The sequence below is a fragment of the Salvelinus fontinalis genome, chromosome 31 (genome assembly GCF_029448725.1).
Source record: "Salvelinus fontinalis isolate EN_2023a chromosome 31, ASM2944872v1, whole genome shotgun sequence".
NCBI lineage: Eukaryota > Metazoa > Chordata > Actinopteri > Salmoniformes > Salmonidae > Salvelinus > Salvelinus fontinalis.
Window position 1 is genome coordinate 46,169,795 of NC_074695.1, and position 13,366 is coordinate 46,183,160.

General features: G+C 44.4%; 1 protein-coding gene across 1 annotated transcript in view; it reads right to left on the minus strand.

The window, feature by feature from the left end:
• The window catches only part of cdh26.1 (cadherin 26, tandem duplicate 1), a 45,604-nt gene extending 36,885 nt beyond the window's left edge, over positions 1-8,719 (minus strand). Inside the window, 1 exon segment of the mRNA XM_055892940.1 lies at positions 8,382-8,719. Within this exon segment, the coding sequence (XP_055748915.1) occupies positions 8,382-8,411 (30 nt within the window). The 5' untranslated portion in view covers positions 8,412-8,719.
• Between the last annotated feature and the right edge of the window lie 4,647 nt (positions 8,720-13,366).

Genomic DNA, 13,366 nt, shown 5'->3' on the forward strand with positions numbered 1-13,366 from the left:
TTTTTTAAATGTGATTTTATTTCACCTTTATTTAACCCACATATCCCTCACCAATCATAGCCCTGCCATTCCCAACCAATCAGAACTGCACCGGCCCACTCAGGTCAGAGGGTTACCGTAGTCCGGAGGGAGAAGAAGCATGTTTCGGAGGACTTAGTATTGTCGACAGTAACACAAATGTCTGAATTTAGGGTCGTGCATCGATATGTAAGTTGCAGGGGGGTTTTATTGGGGATTTTACATGATGTGTAATAATAGGTCATTCACTTCATGTTACTTTGATACATTTCAGCCATATGTCCTACTATAGTATTACTAAGTATTACTAAGAGGTGCCAATACTGCTTTGTGTACTGTTTATCGTATGTAGTATTATTCCGTACTGCCATACGTGTCATTATTGCGTTGCACAAGTACTTTTGCAGAAGTGGTTTTATTTTTTATTTCGACGTATTGGTAAACATAGTCTTTTGCATGCGAACGCTAACACAGCGTTTTCCATAGTGGCCTTATTAAGGTGTTTTAGTGCGCTGCCATGGGCGAGCTTCTAGAGTCCTCCCAGACAGCTCTTCAGCATGCACAGATTCATTTACGACCCTGTGGCGCCAGGCCAGATCTGATATGGCCTCAGCCTGGCTGATTCTCACACAAGGCTGGAGAAGAGGGTGCCATAAATCTAGACCCTTTGTCAATCTAAGTAATTCGTTTCTCTCTCCCTCCAAGAACTGAAGGTTTAAGTGTATGTTTATATTGATGCTAATGTTTATAAGCCTTTAAAGACATGTTTTACATATAATGCCATTTGCCATTTATACAATTCAAACAAGTTATTCAAACTTGTTCAAAAGTTTGAGGTCACTTAGAAATGTCCTTGTTTTCGAAAGAAAAGCAACATTTATGTCCGTTAAAATAACATCAAACTGATCAGAAATACGGTGTAGACATGGTTAATGTTGTAAATGACTATTGAAGCTGGAAACAGCATATTATTTCATGGAATATCTACATATGCATATAGAGGACCATTATCAGCAACTAGTGTTAGCTAATCCAAGTTTATCATTTTAAAAGGCTATTTGATCATCAAAAAACCCTTTTGCAATTATGTTAGCACAGCTGAAAACTGTTGTCCTGATTAAAGAAGCAATACAACTGGCCTTGTTTAGACTAGTTGAGTATCTGGAGCATCAGCATTTGTGGGTTCGATTACAGACTCAAAATGGCCAGAAACAAAGAACTTCCTTCTGAAACTCGTCAGTCTATTCTTGTCCTGAGAAAGGGGGGCACCGGTACCGAGTCAGTGTGCAGGGGTACAGGCTAGTTGAGGTAATCTGTACATGTAGGTGGGGGCGAAGGGACTATGCATAGGTAACAAACAAACAGCGAGTAGCGGGGGTCTTATGGTCAGATGTAGCGCCTTAGCAGTTGCCATACCAGGCGGTGATGCAACCGGTCAGGATGCTTTCGATGGTGCAGCTGTAGAACCTTTTGAGGATCTGGGGACCCATGCCAAATCTTTTCAGTCTCCCGAGTGGGAAAAGGTTTTGTCGTGCCCTCTTCACAACTGTCTTGGTGTGTTTGGACCATAATAGTTTGATGGTAATGTGGACACTAAGGAACTTGAAACTCTCAACCCGCTCCACTACAGCCCCGTCGATGTTAATGTGGGCCTGTTCGGCTCGCCTTTTCCTGTAGTCCACGATCAGCTCCTTTGTCTTGATCACATTAAGGAAGAGGTTGTTGTCCTGGGTCTTACCTGGATACTTACGATAATGGATAATACGAACTGGCCATGACTGACCCAGCAGACCCGGGCCCGCTGCACAACGCCATCTCCTTCCAGGGAGACACCATAGGTATGCATGAGGAATTGATTTGTGGCCTTGCGGAGGGGGTACAAACGTTAGCTGAACGCCATGACCGAGCGTTGGACAGTTTGCTTGAGCAATTCCACAGGTTGTCGGGGAGGCCGCCTACCATGGTGGTAACCCCACAGCTTCTCAGCAATTCAGCTGCTAGCAGCGCCGGCTCATTGGTCACTCCACCTTCTCTGGAGCCCCGCTTACCTCCTCCGGAACGATTCCATGGAGAGCCGAGCACCTGTCAGGCATTCCTAGATCAGTGTGCCCTTGTATTCGAGCTTTCATCCCCTTGGACCGCCTACCTCATCATGCTGATATCCGGCACGGCTCTCACCTGGGCTACTGCCGGCCATATGCATTAGTCTGGAGGGATTCGTGGCAGAGGTGAAGAAGGCTTTTCGCGCCCTGTTCTCCGGGAGAGAAGCAGCCCGGAGGTGATTACGGGAACGACGGTGGGAGAGGAAATTTGATTTTGCTTGCATGCCCAGGGATCCCACCTTGCCAACCCGGAAGCGCCCGACGGTCTCTTTGCCGAGAGGACCAGACGCTTCCCGACCCTCCACGAAGGCTGCCGAAGACGGCCGAGTCACTGCTTCCTAAGCCTATGCCACTAGGCAGAGCTGGGCTATTGCCAGCAGAACGGTACTATGGAATTGACACGAAGAGTTGTCTGTATTGCGGGACTCTTGTCCATTTTGTGTCCTCTTGTTTTTAAAGAAGCCAGGCTCACCGGTAAGAGCAAGGATTTGGAGAATGTTCCTGCTTCCCCTGCTCACACCCCTTTTCATGGCATTCTGCTGTGGGTGACTCTGGGGCCGACAATAATTCTTTGGACGCTACCCTGGCGTCCGAGCTGAACAACCCCACTCAGACCCTCTCCACTCCCATCGACGTTAGAGCATTGGACGGGCGCTCTGAAGGCCGAGTCACCCACAACACCACTCCCATCCACCTACGGGTGTCAGAGAACCAGTCTATCCAGTTCTTGCTCATCAAGTCCCCTCTGATTCCCGTGGTATTGGGTTGGAGCTCGTTCTGGCACGCCATCTAACTAGCACCACGCCGCCCCGAGGACATCTGTACTCTCTGTTGGGACGGGAGACTAAGGCTATGGATACCTAAATTGGGGACTCCCTAGCTGCTGGATTTATCCATCCCTCTTCCTCTCTCGCTGGCTCATGCTTCTTCTTCGTGGAGAAAAAGACAAGCCCCTGCGCCCGTGCATTGTCTACCGGGGACTCAACGACATTACAGTTAAGAACCGTTACCCGCTACCACTCATCTCCTCAGCCTTCGAGCCGCTCCAGGGGGCAACTGTGTTTTCGCTTCAACGCCATGGGAAGAAACTACGATGTTGGGAATCAGAAGCTTCTCACGGTGATGATGGCATTGGAGGAATGGAGGCACTGGCTGGAGGGGGCGGAACATCCATTCTTCATGTGGACTGACCACAAGAACCTGGAGTATCTCCGCACCGCCAAGAGCCTCAACTCCAGGCAAGTCAGATGCGCCCTGCTGTTCACACGGTTAAACTTTTCCCTCTCGTACCGCTTGGGATCCATGAATGTCAAGCCGGATGCCCTGTTCCACCGCTACAGCCCCAGGACTACTACCTTGGAACACGAGACCATCCTTCCCACCTCATGCCTGGCGACGACACTCAGCTGGGGAATAGGGAAGCAGGTTCGTGAAGCGCAGCGTTCCCAGTAAAAAAACGGATGTTGGTTCCTGACACCGTCCGCTCCGTGGTCCTGGAGTGGGCCCACTCCTCCAGGCTGGTCTGCCACCCGGACGCCCGTCGGACCCGGACCCTGGCCTACCATGATCCCAGACGTGTCCGCATTCGTCGCCGCTTGCACAGTTTGTGCACAGAACAAGACTACTCGGCAAGCTCCGGCTGATCTCCTCCAACCTCTGCTTGTCCCCCACCGTCCCTGTTCCCAAAATCTCCCTGAACTTTGTCACGGGTCTACACCCGTCTGATGGCAACATCTCCATCCTGACCATGGTGGATCAGTTCTCCAAAGCCGCCCACTTCATTCCTCTCCCCAAACGACCCTCTGCCAAGGAGATGGCCCAGGTCATGGTGCAGCACATCTTCCGGATCCATGGACTGCCCCTGGACATGGTCTCCGACCGGGGTTCTCAGTTCTCGTACCAGTTCTGGAAGGAGTTATGCACCCTCATTGGGTCGTTGGCAAACCTATCCTACGGGTTCCACCAGCAGTTCAACGGCTAGCCGGAGTGAGCCAACCAGGACCTGGAAACCACCCTACGCTGCCTGGTCTCCGCCAACCCCACCCACCACCTGGAGTCAGCAGCTGGTCTGGGTGGAATACGCCCGCAACACCATTTCCTGCTCTGCTACTGGCCTATCACTGTTCGAGTGTTCCCTGGAGTATCAGCCCCCGCTCTTCCCTGAGCAGGAAGAGGTCGTCATACCTTCTGCCCAGATGATTGTCCACCGATGTTGTCATACCTGGAGGCGAGCCTGGTCGGTCTTCCTCAAGACCCCCTACAGGTATTGACGCCAAGCGGATCGCCGGGATCATCAAGGCTCCCCGGTATCATTATGGGCAGAACGTATGGCTATCCACCCGGGATCTGCCCCTCCTGGTGGATACCCGCAAGCTCTCCCCCCAGTTTATAGGCCCATTTCCCATCTCTAGAATTATTAGTCCCTCTGCTGTTCATCTTCTGTTGCCCCGTACCCTTCCCACCTTTCATGTATCCCTTATTAAGCCTGTGTCTCACAGTCCTTTGTCTTCCATTTCCAGGCCCACCCCTCCTCCCCGTGTCATTGATGGCCATCCGGCATACACGGTGAGACGTGTCCTGATGGTTCGACCACAGGGCGGGGTTTTTCAGTACTTGGTTGACTGGGAGGGTTATGGCCCGGAGGAGAGGTTCTGGGTCCCCGCTAGGTACATCCTGGACCCAGCCCTCATCGCCGACTTCTACCGGAACCACGGTCAACCAGGTATGCGCCCAGGTAGGATGCCAGGTGGCGCCCCTAGATCTGTTTCACTGGTCTTTGTGCTTGTGTCCACCCCCTCCAGGTGTCGCCCATCTTCCCGATTATCCCCTGTGTACTTATACCTGTGTTTTCTGTTTGTCTGTTGCCTGTTCATCTTGTTTGTCAAGCTTACTAGTGTTTTGTCCTGTCAGCTCCTGTCTTTTCCCAGCCTCTCTTTTTCTCGCCCCCCTGGTTTTTTACCCTTATCCGTCCTGATCCTGAGCCCGCCCACCTGAGCACTCTGCCTGCCCCTGACCCTGAGCCTGCCTGCTGTCCGGTACCTCTGCCCCTATCTGGAATTCCGACCTTTGCCTGACCTGGTCCTGAGCCTGCCTGCCGCCCTGTACCTTTGCCTCTGTTTGCTGCAAAAAACATAGCTACTTCAACATGGTCTGCACTTGGGTCTTGGATACTTGATAGATGCTCCAGATACTCAACTAGTCTAAAGAAGGCAAGTTTTATTGCTTCTTTAATCAGAACAACAGGTTTCAGCTGTGCTAACATAATTGAAAAAGGGGTTTCTAATGATCAATTAGCCTTTTAAAATGATAAACTTGGATTAGCTAACACAACGTGTCATTGGAACACAGGAGTGATGGTTGCTGATAATGGGCCTCTGTACGCCTATGTAGATATTCCCTAAAGAATCAGCCATTTCCACATACAATAGTAATTTACAATATTAACAATGTCTACACTGTATTTCTGATCAATTTGATGTTATTCTAATGGACAAAAATATGTGGTTTTCTTTCAAAAACAAGGACATTTCTAAGTGACCCCAGACTTTTGAACGGTAGTGTGTATGTATATTATATAGTTAGGACCCTTAACTGGTACTGTTTACATGTGTGCATATCTTTGTTTTATAGAACCACAACAATAAGATTCCAAGTCATTCGGATTACCGCAATCATATCCTCAAATAGAAACAGCTGTGTCTGCGTGTGTGTGTTTGAGCATGTGGTGTTGACAAAGTGTTCAGTATGGGCCTCAACATCGTGTTCTAACCGGACAGCACTATAGTGGGCAGAACCAAACCAATCAGTTATAAGTATATAATGTTTGAGGTTATTCACAGCCGACCGCTCAGACGGGTGAGGGCATTCCAGCCAACTGTTTTTACATGGTCCTTCGAGTCAGATTTAGTAACCAGCTGTTTTTTACGTGGTCTGTCAGTTCTCCTTATTTAGCCACCAATAGTTTTTTAATTAGTCAGATTTTTTTTTACTTTGCATTGTGGGAATGGTTTCATAAGTAACTATTTCACTGTAAAGTCTACACCTGTTGTATTCGGCACATATAATCAATAGAATTTCATTTGATCATAAACCTGTGATATTGAAACAATCAGACAACAATGCCCAAAATTGCAAGCCATGAAATGGTAATGAAACTACATACATTTGATCTTTTACACTCTTGGAAAAAAAGGTTCTTTGGCTGTCCCCATAGAGTACCACAGTATGATTCATAATACCCATAAAACCTAGCAGTCAAACAGGAAAATGGTTCCAATCATTTTTCCACCATTCATTTTTCCCATATGAGTTTTTAGAAACACTTGAAATAAGGGCTGTGTTTTCGTGTAGGCTTATCCTGGCGTGACGTTTTGATAACCGTGTAAATAGCTCTAGGACAAGGTGACTTTTATCAATATATTCGCTCTAGGACAAGGTGACTTTTATCAATATATTCGCCTGTAATTACCCCCCCAAAAAGAAATGCTAATTTGGGAAAAATGAATGGTGGAGTAGCGATTGGGACCTTTTTTCTTTGACTAGCGGTCAATACACTTTTAGGTTCCATGTAGAAACCTCTGTGAGATCTACCTGGAACCAAAAAGGGTTCTTTAAAGGGTTCTTCGAAGGGGACAGCCGAAGAACCCATTTAGATTCCAGACAGTGTACCACAGCAAACAGAGAGCAACAATGCACGAGACACCTTCACTTTGTATACAGCACAGAAAATATGGCTACCAAACATTTCATATACATTTTTTTATAGACAACAAATAAAAAAATATAAAAGCTTGAAGACCAACTAAGGGATAGTCACCTTGGGTTGGTGAACTTGGTAAAGGGATGGTCAAATTGAAAATGAATAAACAACATAAAGTATGTTTATTCAGAGTCAGGCTTTAGATTCAATGGGGTGTGTGTTATGAGGATTTAAAGCAGCAATCAGCAGTAGAAAAAATAACAAAGCGTTCTCCCGCCAGTTTCGGTAAAAAGCTGAGGGATGGGACTGGAGAAATGTAATCACTCTCAAATTCATAGACAGAGCTACGGATGCAAGGACTCCATTATATAAAAATGAGAGTTTTAACCATGTTTTGGTTGTTTACATCTACTTTGTTTGCTAACATTGGAGTAAAACAAGCTTATATTTTGAGTTCAGATGGGGTACAATGTTTTTTTTATATCATATCATATCATTCATTTATTTAAGTCCAAAGCTGTTATGGTTGAACGCAAGGTGAGGTTTATAACAATTGGGTTGGGATCATATTTACTGCAACCAATTGACATGTATAATACATAAAAATAAATTTGTTAGAGACCACAAAAGAAAAAAAGCTTGAAGACCAAGATACCCGATGAATGATCCAATAATTATAAGGAACGCTAATAATTATTGAATAAATGAGCCAGTTTATTTTTACAGCTTTTTTCTCCCAAATTTCATGATATCCCATCTCATCACTGCAACTCCCCAACAGGCTCGGGAGAAGCGAAGGTCAAGTCACGCATCCTCCGAAACATGACCTGCCAAACTGCACTTCTTAACACCTGCCCGCTTAACCCGGAAGCACCAATGTGTTAGAGGAAACATTGTTCAACAGACGACCGAAGTCAGCCTGCAGGCACCCGGCCCGCCACAAAAGCACAATGAGCCAAGTAAAGCCAAGTAAAACTCCTGGTCACGGCACCATTTGGGATCGAACCCAGGTCTGTAGTGACTCCTCAAGCACTGTGATGCAGTGCCTTATACCGCTGCGCCACCCGGGAGACACCCTTCAATACATTTTTTGACTTTAATAAAAAATATAGCCAGTGAGATGCCTCTGCGGGTCGGGGGCTATACTTAAGAAGACCAGAGTGGCTCAGCTCCAATCAGAAAAAGGGAGTGGCTTGTTTAGCTTTCTCTACCGTCTCTGACTGAACATCATTAAAACCACTGGCAGCCATTTTGTGCTATTGTTTATAAGGTAGGCTAGATAGACTCATAACCTTTCAGCGTTCAGAGAGAAAAAACTCAAAGAATTGCAAAGTGTCATACTAATATTATGACATGATATACTGCACCCACATGACACTTCCGTGATCTATATTTCAGTACAACATATAGTATGAAAAAGTATTTTAAAAAGTATGCACTCACATTCTCTAGATAAGAGCGTCTGCAAAATTACTAGAAGGTCAAATGTATGTGTGTTTACGTTTATGCAAATGTACCTATTGTGTCAAAGCTAATTGTGCAGAAGCTGGTTTTGTACTCACCATCAGTAGAAGAAAGGACACCTTCGCCATTTTGGACCGTTCCTCTTGATATCCTTTGCGTAAGTGTCAAGAACTCAAATGTGGTAGAGGTACTTGAGACAGTTGGTACAGGCAGCACGTGAGGGACGGCCCACTATCCCTCCAGGCTCACTGAACATCTGACACAGTCGTTTTTTTCCCTTTTGTCCCAGATATGTGTCCTCACCAAGTATGTGTGTGTGCGTGAGAAAGAAAGAGAGATTGTGTATGTGTGAGCGAGTGTGCGTGTGAGTGTAGGTGTTTAGTATATACGCGTGTACATGTGTGTTTGTGTGTGCATGCATGCAGGCGTTAGTGTGTGCGTGTATAGGTGTGCCACTAATAACCTGTTGCCTGCTATGTGACACATCTCAGGTCCCCAGGGTTTTAGTGAGGGGCGTAGTTTGTGAGGTCAGAGTAAGACCCTCCCTGCCGTTCTCAGGTTCTCATATTTTATTAAACCTCGTCCTACAGGACGAGATGACTCATCCTAGACATTACCCAGATTTCTAGGGTTATGTCTAAATCAGAAAGGATTTTATAGGCCTGCAGACAATACAGATACTGTTGTTGGAATTTTGTATTGTATTCGAGGTTAGGGTCAATAAAGTGTAGTAGGTTGAGTGTCCAGGTTTCATCAGAATTGCATATGGCAGAGGGTTGGCTCAGTGAACATTATAAACACAATTCAAACAAATATTATCCCAGCCTATCCCTCCTCACGACCCAACCCTTTGCAACGCAAGTATTTCTCAGAACACAACCCAATAATCTGCTTTGTGTCCTGGGGGTGTGAGAAGATGCCAGACTTTACGACAAGGTGCTCTATGCTCTAGGCAGCTGAGCTGTGTCTAGAAGTGAAGAGGTATGGATTTGACTTAAATTGTACATTTTACTTTCGACAAAATTCATTTTTTGCTATGGTTGACTGACAGATTGGATTTCATGTCGACTCAGCGCTATGGTTGGCAGCTAAGGATAATACGTCTACATACTTACATAACACTAAGATGGATAGATGACAAAGACCACACTCTTGTTAGAATCTCCATTGGCACTACTTCTGACAGAGACATATACTTTTTTTCCAGGAGCACTTGTAGGTTAAGGTATCCATTTACAATGTAATATTTAACATAAATGCTTACTTTACATCTTCCTGCATGGACAGATAACAGTGTAGGTCTACAGTGAACATATAGGGACTGAATAAACCTGACCATCTTCTTAGTGTCTTGATAGTGTGGGAATCAATGGATTAATCCAAATGCTACTCATCAAGTTTACTTTGACGTCTCTTACGCAAAGAGTCATTTGGCGAGAGGTACTTAACAAATTCCTCCCTTCTAAATTACCCCGAACCTTCCTTCTTGTGTTTCCTTGTAAGAGAGAGTAAAAGTACCTGTCTGGCACAACCAGTTACTATCTCGCTCTCATCATCAGCTCCACTAGTGCCCCTGGGCTTTAAAACATACCAGGGATTAACAGATCTATTTTCCACCCAACCTCAACTCCAAGGAAGAGACTCCTGATGGTTGAATGCAAACTGAAAATTGTTTGGTTCTCTGGCTCTTTTTGTTTTTGAATGTATGCGTATTTATTATGGGTCACGATTAGCTGCTCCCAAAGCAGTAGCTACTCTTCCTGGGGTCCACCAAAATTAAGCAAGTTTATACAATACATTCACAGATTTCACAACACACTGTGTGCCCTCAGGCCCCTACGCCACCACTACCACATATCTACAGTACTAAATCCATGTGTATGTATAAGTTTTCATAACAATCGAAATCGGTATTTTTGGACAACGATTTGACCGATTTTTTTTTTTTTTTTACACCTTTATTTAACTAGGCAAGTCAGTTAAGAACACATTCTTATTCTCAATGACGGCCTAGGAACGGTGGGTTACCTGCCTTGTTCAGGGGCAGAGCAACAGATTTTTACCTTGTCAGCTCGGGGATTCAATCTGGCAACCTTACGGTTAACTAGTCCAACGCTCTACCCACCTGCCTTATATTGCACTCCACGAGGAGCCTGCCTGTTACGCAAATGCGGTAAGTTGCTAGCTAGCATTAAACTTATCTTAGAAAAAACAATTATTCAATCAATCTTAACATAATCACTAGTTAACTACACATGGTTGAGGATATTACTAGTTTATCTAGCGTGTCCTGCTGTCACGTTCCTGACCTGTTTTCTGTTATTTTTGTATGTGTATAGTTGGTCAGGGCGTGAGTTGGGGTGGGCATTCTATGTTTTGTGTTTCTATGTTTAGGTCAGGTGTAATTAGCCTTATATGGTTCTCAATCAGGGACAGGTGTTTGACGTTTCCTCTGATTGAGAACCATATAAAGGTAGGCTGTTCACACTGTTTGTTTGTGGGTGATTGTCTTCCGTGTCTGTGTATGTTGCACCACACGGGACTGTTTCGGTTTGTTCGCTCGTTAAATTTCGTCTGTTCCTGTTCGTGAGTTCTTTGTGTATTTATATAAGTTCCATGTTCAGGTCTGTCTACGTCGTTTTGTTATTTTGTAGTTTGTTGAAGTGTTTTCGGTTTTCGTTTTAACTTTAATAAACTTCGTTATGTTAAACCATCACGCTGCGCTTTGGTCCAATCCCTAGGACAGCCGTTACACCTGCGTTGCATATAATCGATGCGGTGCGCATTCGCGAAACAGGACTGTCGTTGCTCCAACATGCACCTAACCATAAACATCAATGCCTTTCTTAAAATCAATACACAGAAGTAAATATTTTAAACCTGCATATTTAGTTAAAAGAAATCCAGGTTAGCAGGCAATATTAACCAGGTGAAATTGAGTCACTTCTCTTATGTTCATTGCACGCAGAGTCAGGGTACATACAACAGTTTGGGCCGCCTGGCTTGTTGCGGACTAATTTGCCAGAATTTTACGTAATTATGACATAACATTGAAGGTAGTGCAACCGTTCGTATTTCACTGAAAGAATAAACGTTTTGTTTTCGAGATGATAGTTTCCGGATTCGACCATATTAATGACCTCAGGCTCGTATTTCTGTGTGTTATTATGTTATAATTAAGTCTATGATTTGATAGAGCAGTCTGACTGAGCGATGGTAGGCATCAGCAGGCTCGTAAGCATTAATTCAAACAGCACTTTCGTGCGTTTTGCCAGCAGCTCGTCGCTGTGCTTCAAGCATTGCGCTGTTCATGACTTCAAGCCTATCACCTCCCGAGATTAGGCTGGTGTAACCGATATGAAATGGCTAGCTAGTTGGCGGGGTGCGCGCTAATAGCGTTTCAATCGGTGACGTCACTCGCTCTGAGACTTGGAGTAGTTTTTCCCCTTGCTCTGCATGGGTAACGCTGCTTCGAGGGTGGCTGTTGTCGATGTGTTCCTGGTTCGAGCCCAGGTAGGAGCGAGGAGAGGCACGGAAGCTATACTGTTACACTGGCAATACTAAAGTGCCTATAAGAACATCCAATATATGAAATACAAATGGTATAGAGAGAAATAGTCCTATAATTCCTATAGTAAGTACAACCTAAAACTTCTTACCTGGGAATATTGAAGACTCATGTTAAAAGGAACCACCAGCTTTCATATGTTCTCATGTTTTGAGCAAGGAACTTAAACGTTAGCTTTCTTACATGGCACATATTGCACTTTTACTTTTTTCTCCAACACTTTGTTTTTGCATTATTTAATTCTTGTCAATAGGGGGAGCTGTTAGCACAATTTTTTTCTTGGTGTTACCAAATTAAACTGCTTCGTACTCAATTCTTGCTCGTACAATATGCATATTATTATTACTATTGGATAGAAAACACTCTCTAGTTTCTAAAACCGTTTGAATTATATCTGTGGGTGAAACAGAATTTGACTTAGAGCAATTTTCCTATGTCTATGTCAGAGTGCAGAATTTTGCTGGCTGTTCTGAGACCTGTGTATTAATTTTCCTGTCCTCTATTGGTTGAGATGCACTGCATACGCCTTCCCCTGGTTGTTAGCGAATAGGGAGACTTGAAATGGAGTTTCTACGTAGTTCCCAAAGTTTATAAATTGATTGGAATCGAGGTGTCCACCCTTTTGGATCTTCGCGCTGACGCAGAGAGGGTCTTGGCATGTCTTTTTAGAAGCTCTGGTTTTAGAAACTAGATATATCCGGCTCTGTTTTTATTCGATATAGGCTTTAAAGACATCATAATCTTGTTATTTTAAACCGATTTATATCAGTTTATGTCAGTATATTGCGATTTTTTTGGGCATTTCCTTTTCTGACGTTGTATTGAGTTGGGTATCTCTCTCTCGCATGCCATTGTGTACTGCTAATTGCAACGTGGAAGGAAACATTCTCCAACCCAGCAGATTATTTTGGCCAACGGACACCTTTCCCAAGATTCTGATGGGAGTTCAGCTAATAGTAAGAACTATTTATGCTGATAATTCGTTGTTCTGTTGAAAAAGTAAAATGCATAAGACGCCATTATTTGCCGTGTAGCCTTGCGTTATCGCACCCTGTATTGCACCCTGTATTGCGCAGTAAGGTTAATTTTAAAAATGTAATTCAGCGATTGCATTAAGAACTAATTTGTCTTTCAATTGCTGTCCACCCTGTATTTTTTTGTCAAGTTTATGATTATTTATTGATAAGACTAGGTGACTCTCCAAGATGGCGCCCAAAATTATCTGGGCAGCTTGGCAACTTTTCTCATTGTATAAGCACGATTTGTGCCGCTAAATATGCACATTTTCGAACAAACTCTATATGCATTGTGTAATATGATGTTACAGGACTGTCATCTGAAGAATTCTGAGAAGGTTAGTGAAAATTAATATATTTTGGTGGTGAATACGTTATTGCTATGTTTGGCTGGAATCAATGCTGTTGTTTGGTTTGCTACTGTGCTAAGCTAATATAACGCTATATTGTGTTTTCGCTGTAAAACACTTAGAAAATCTGAAATATTGTCTGGATTCAC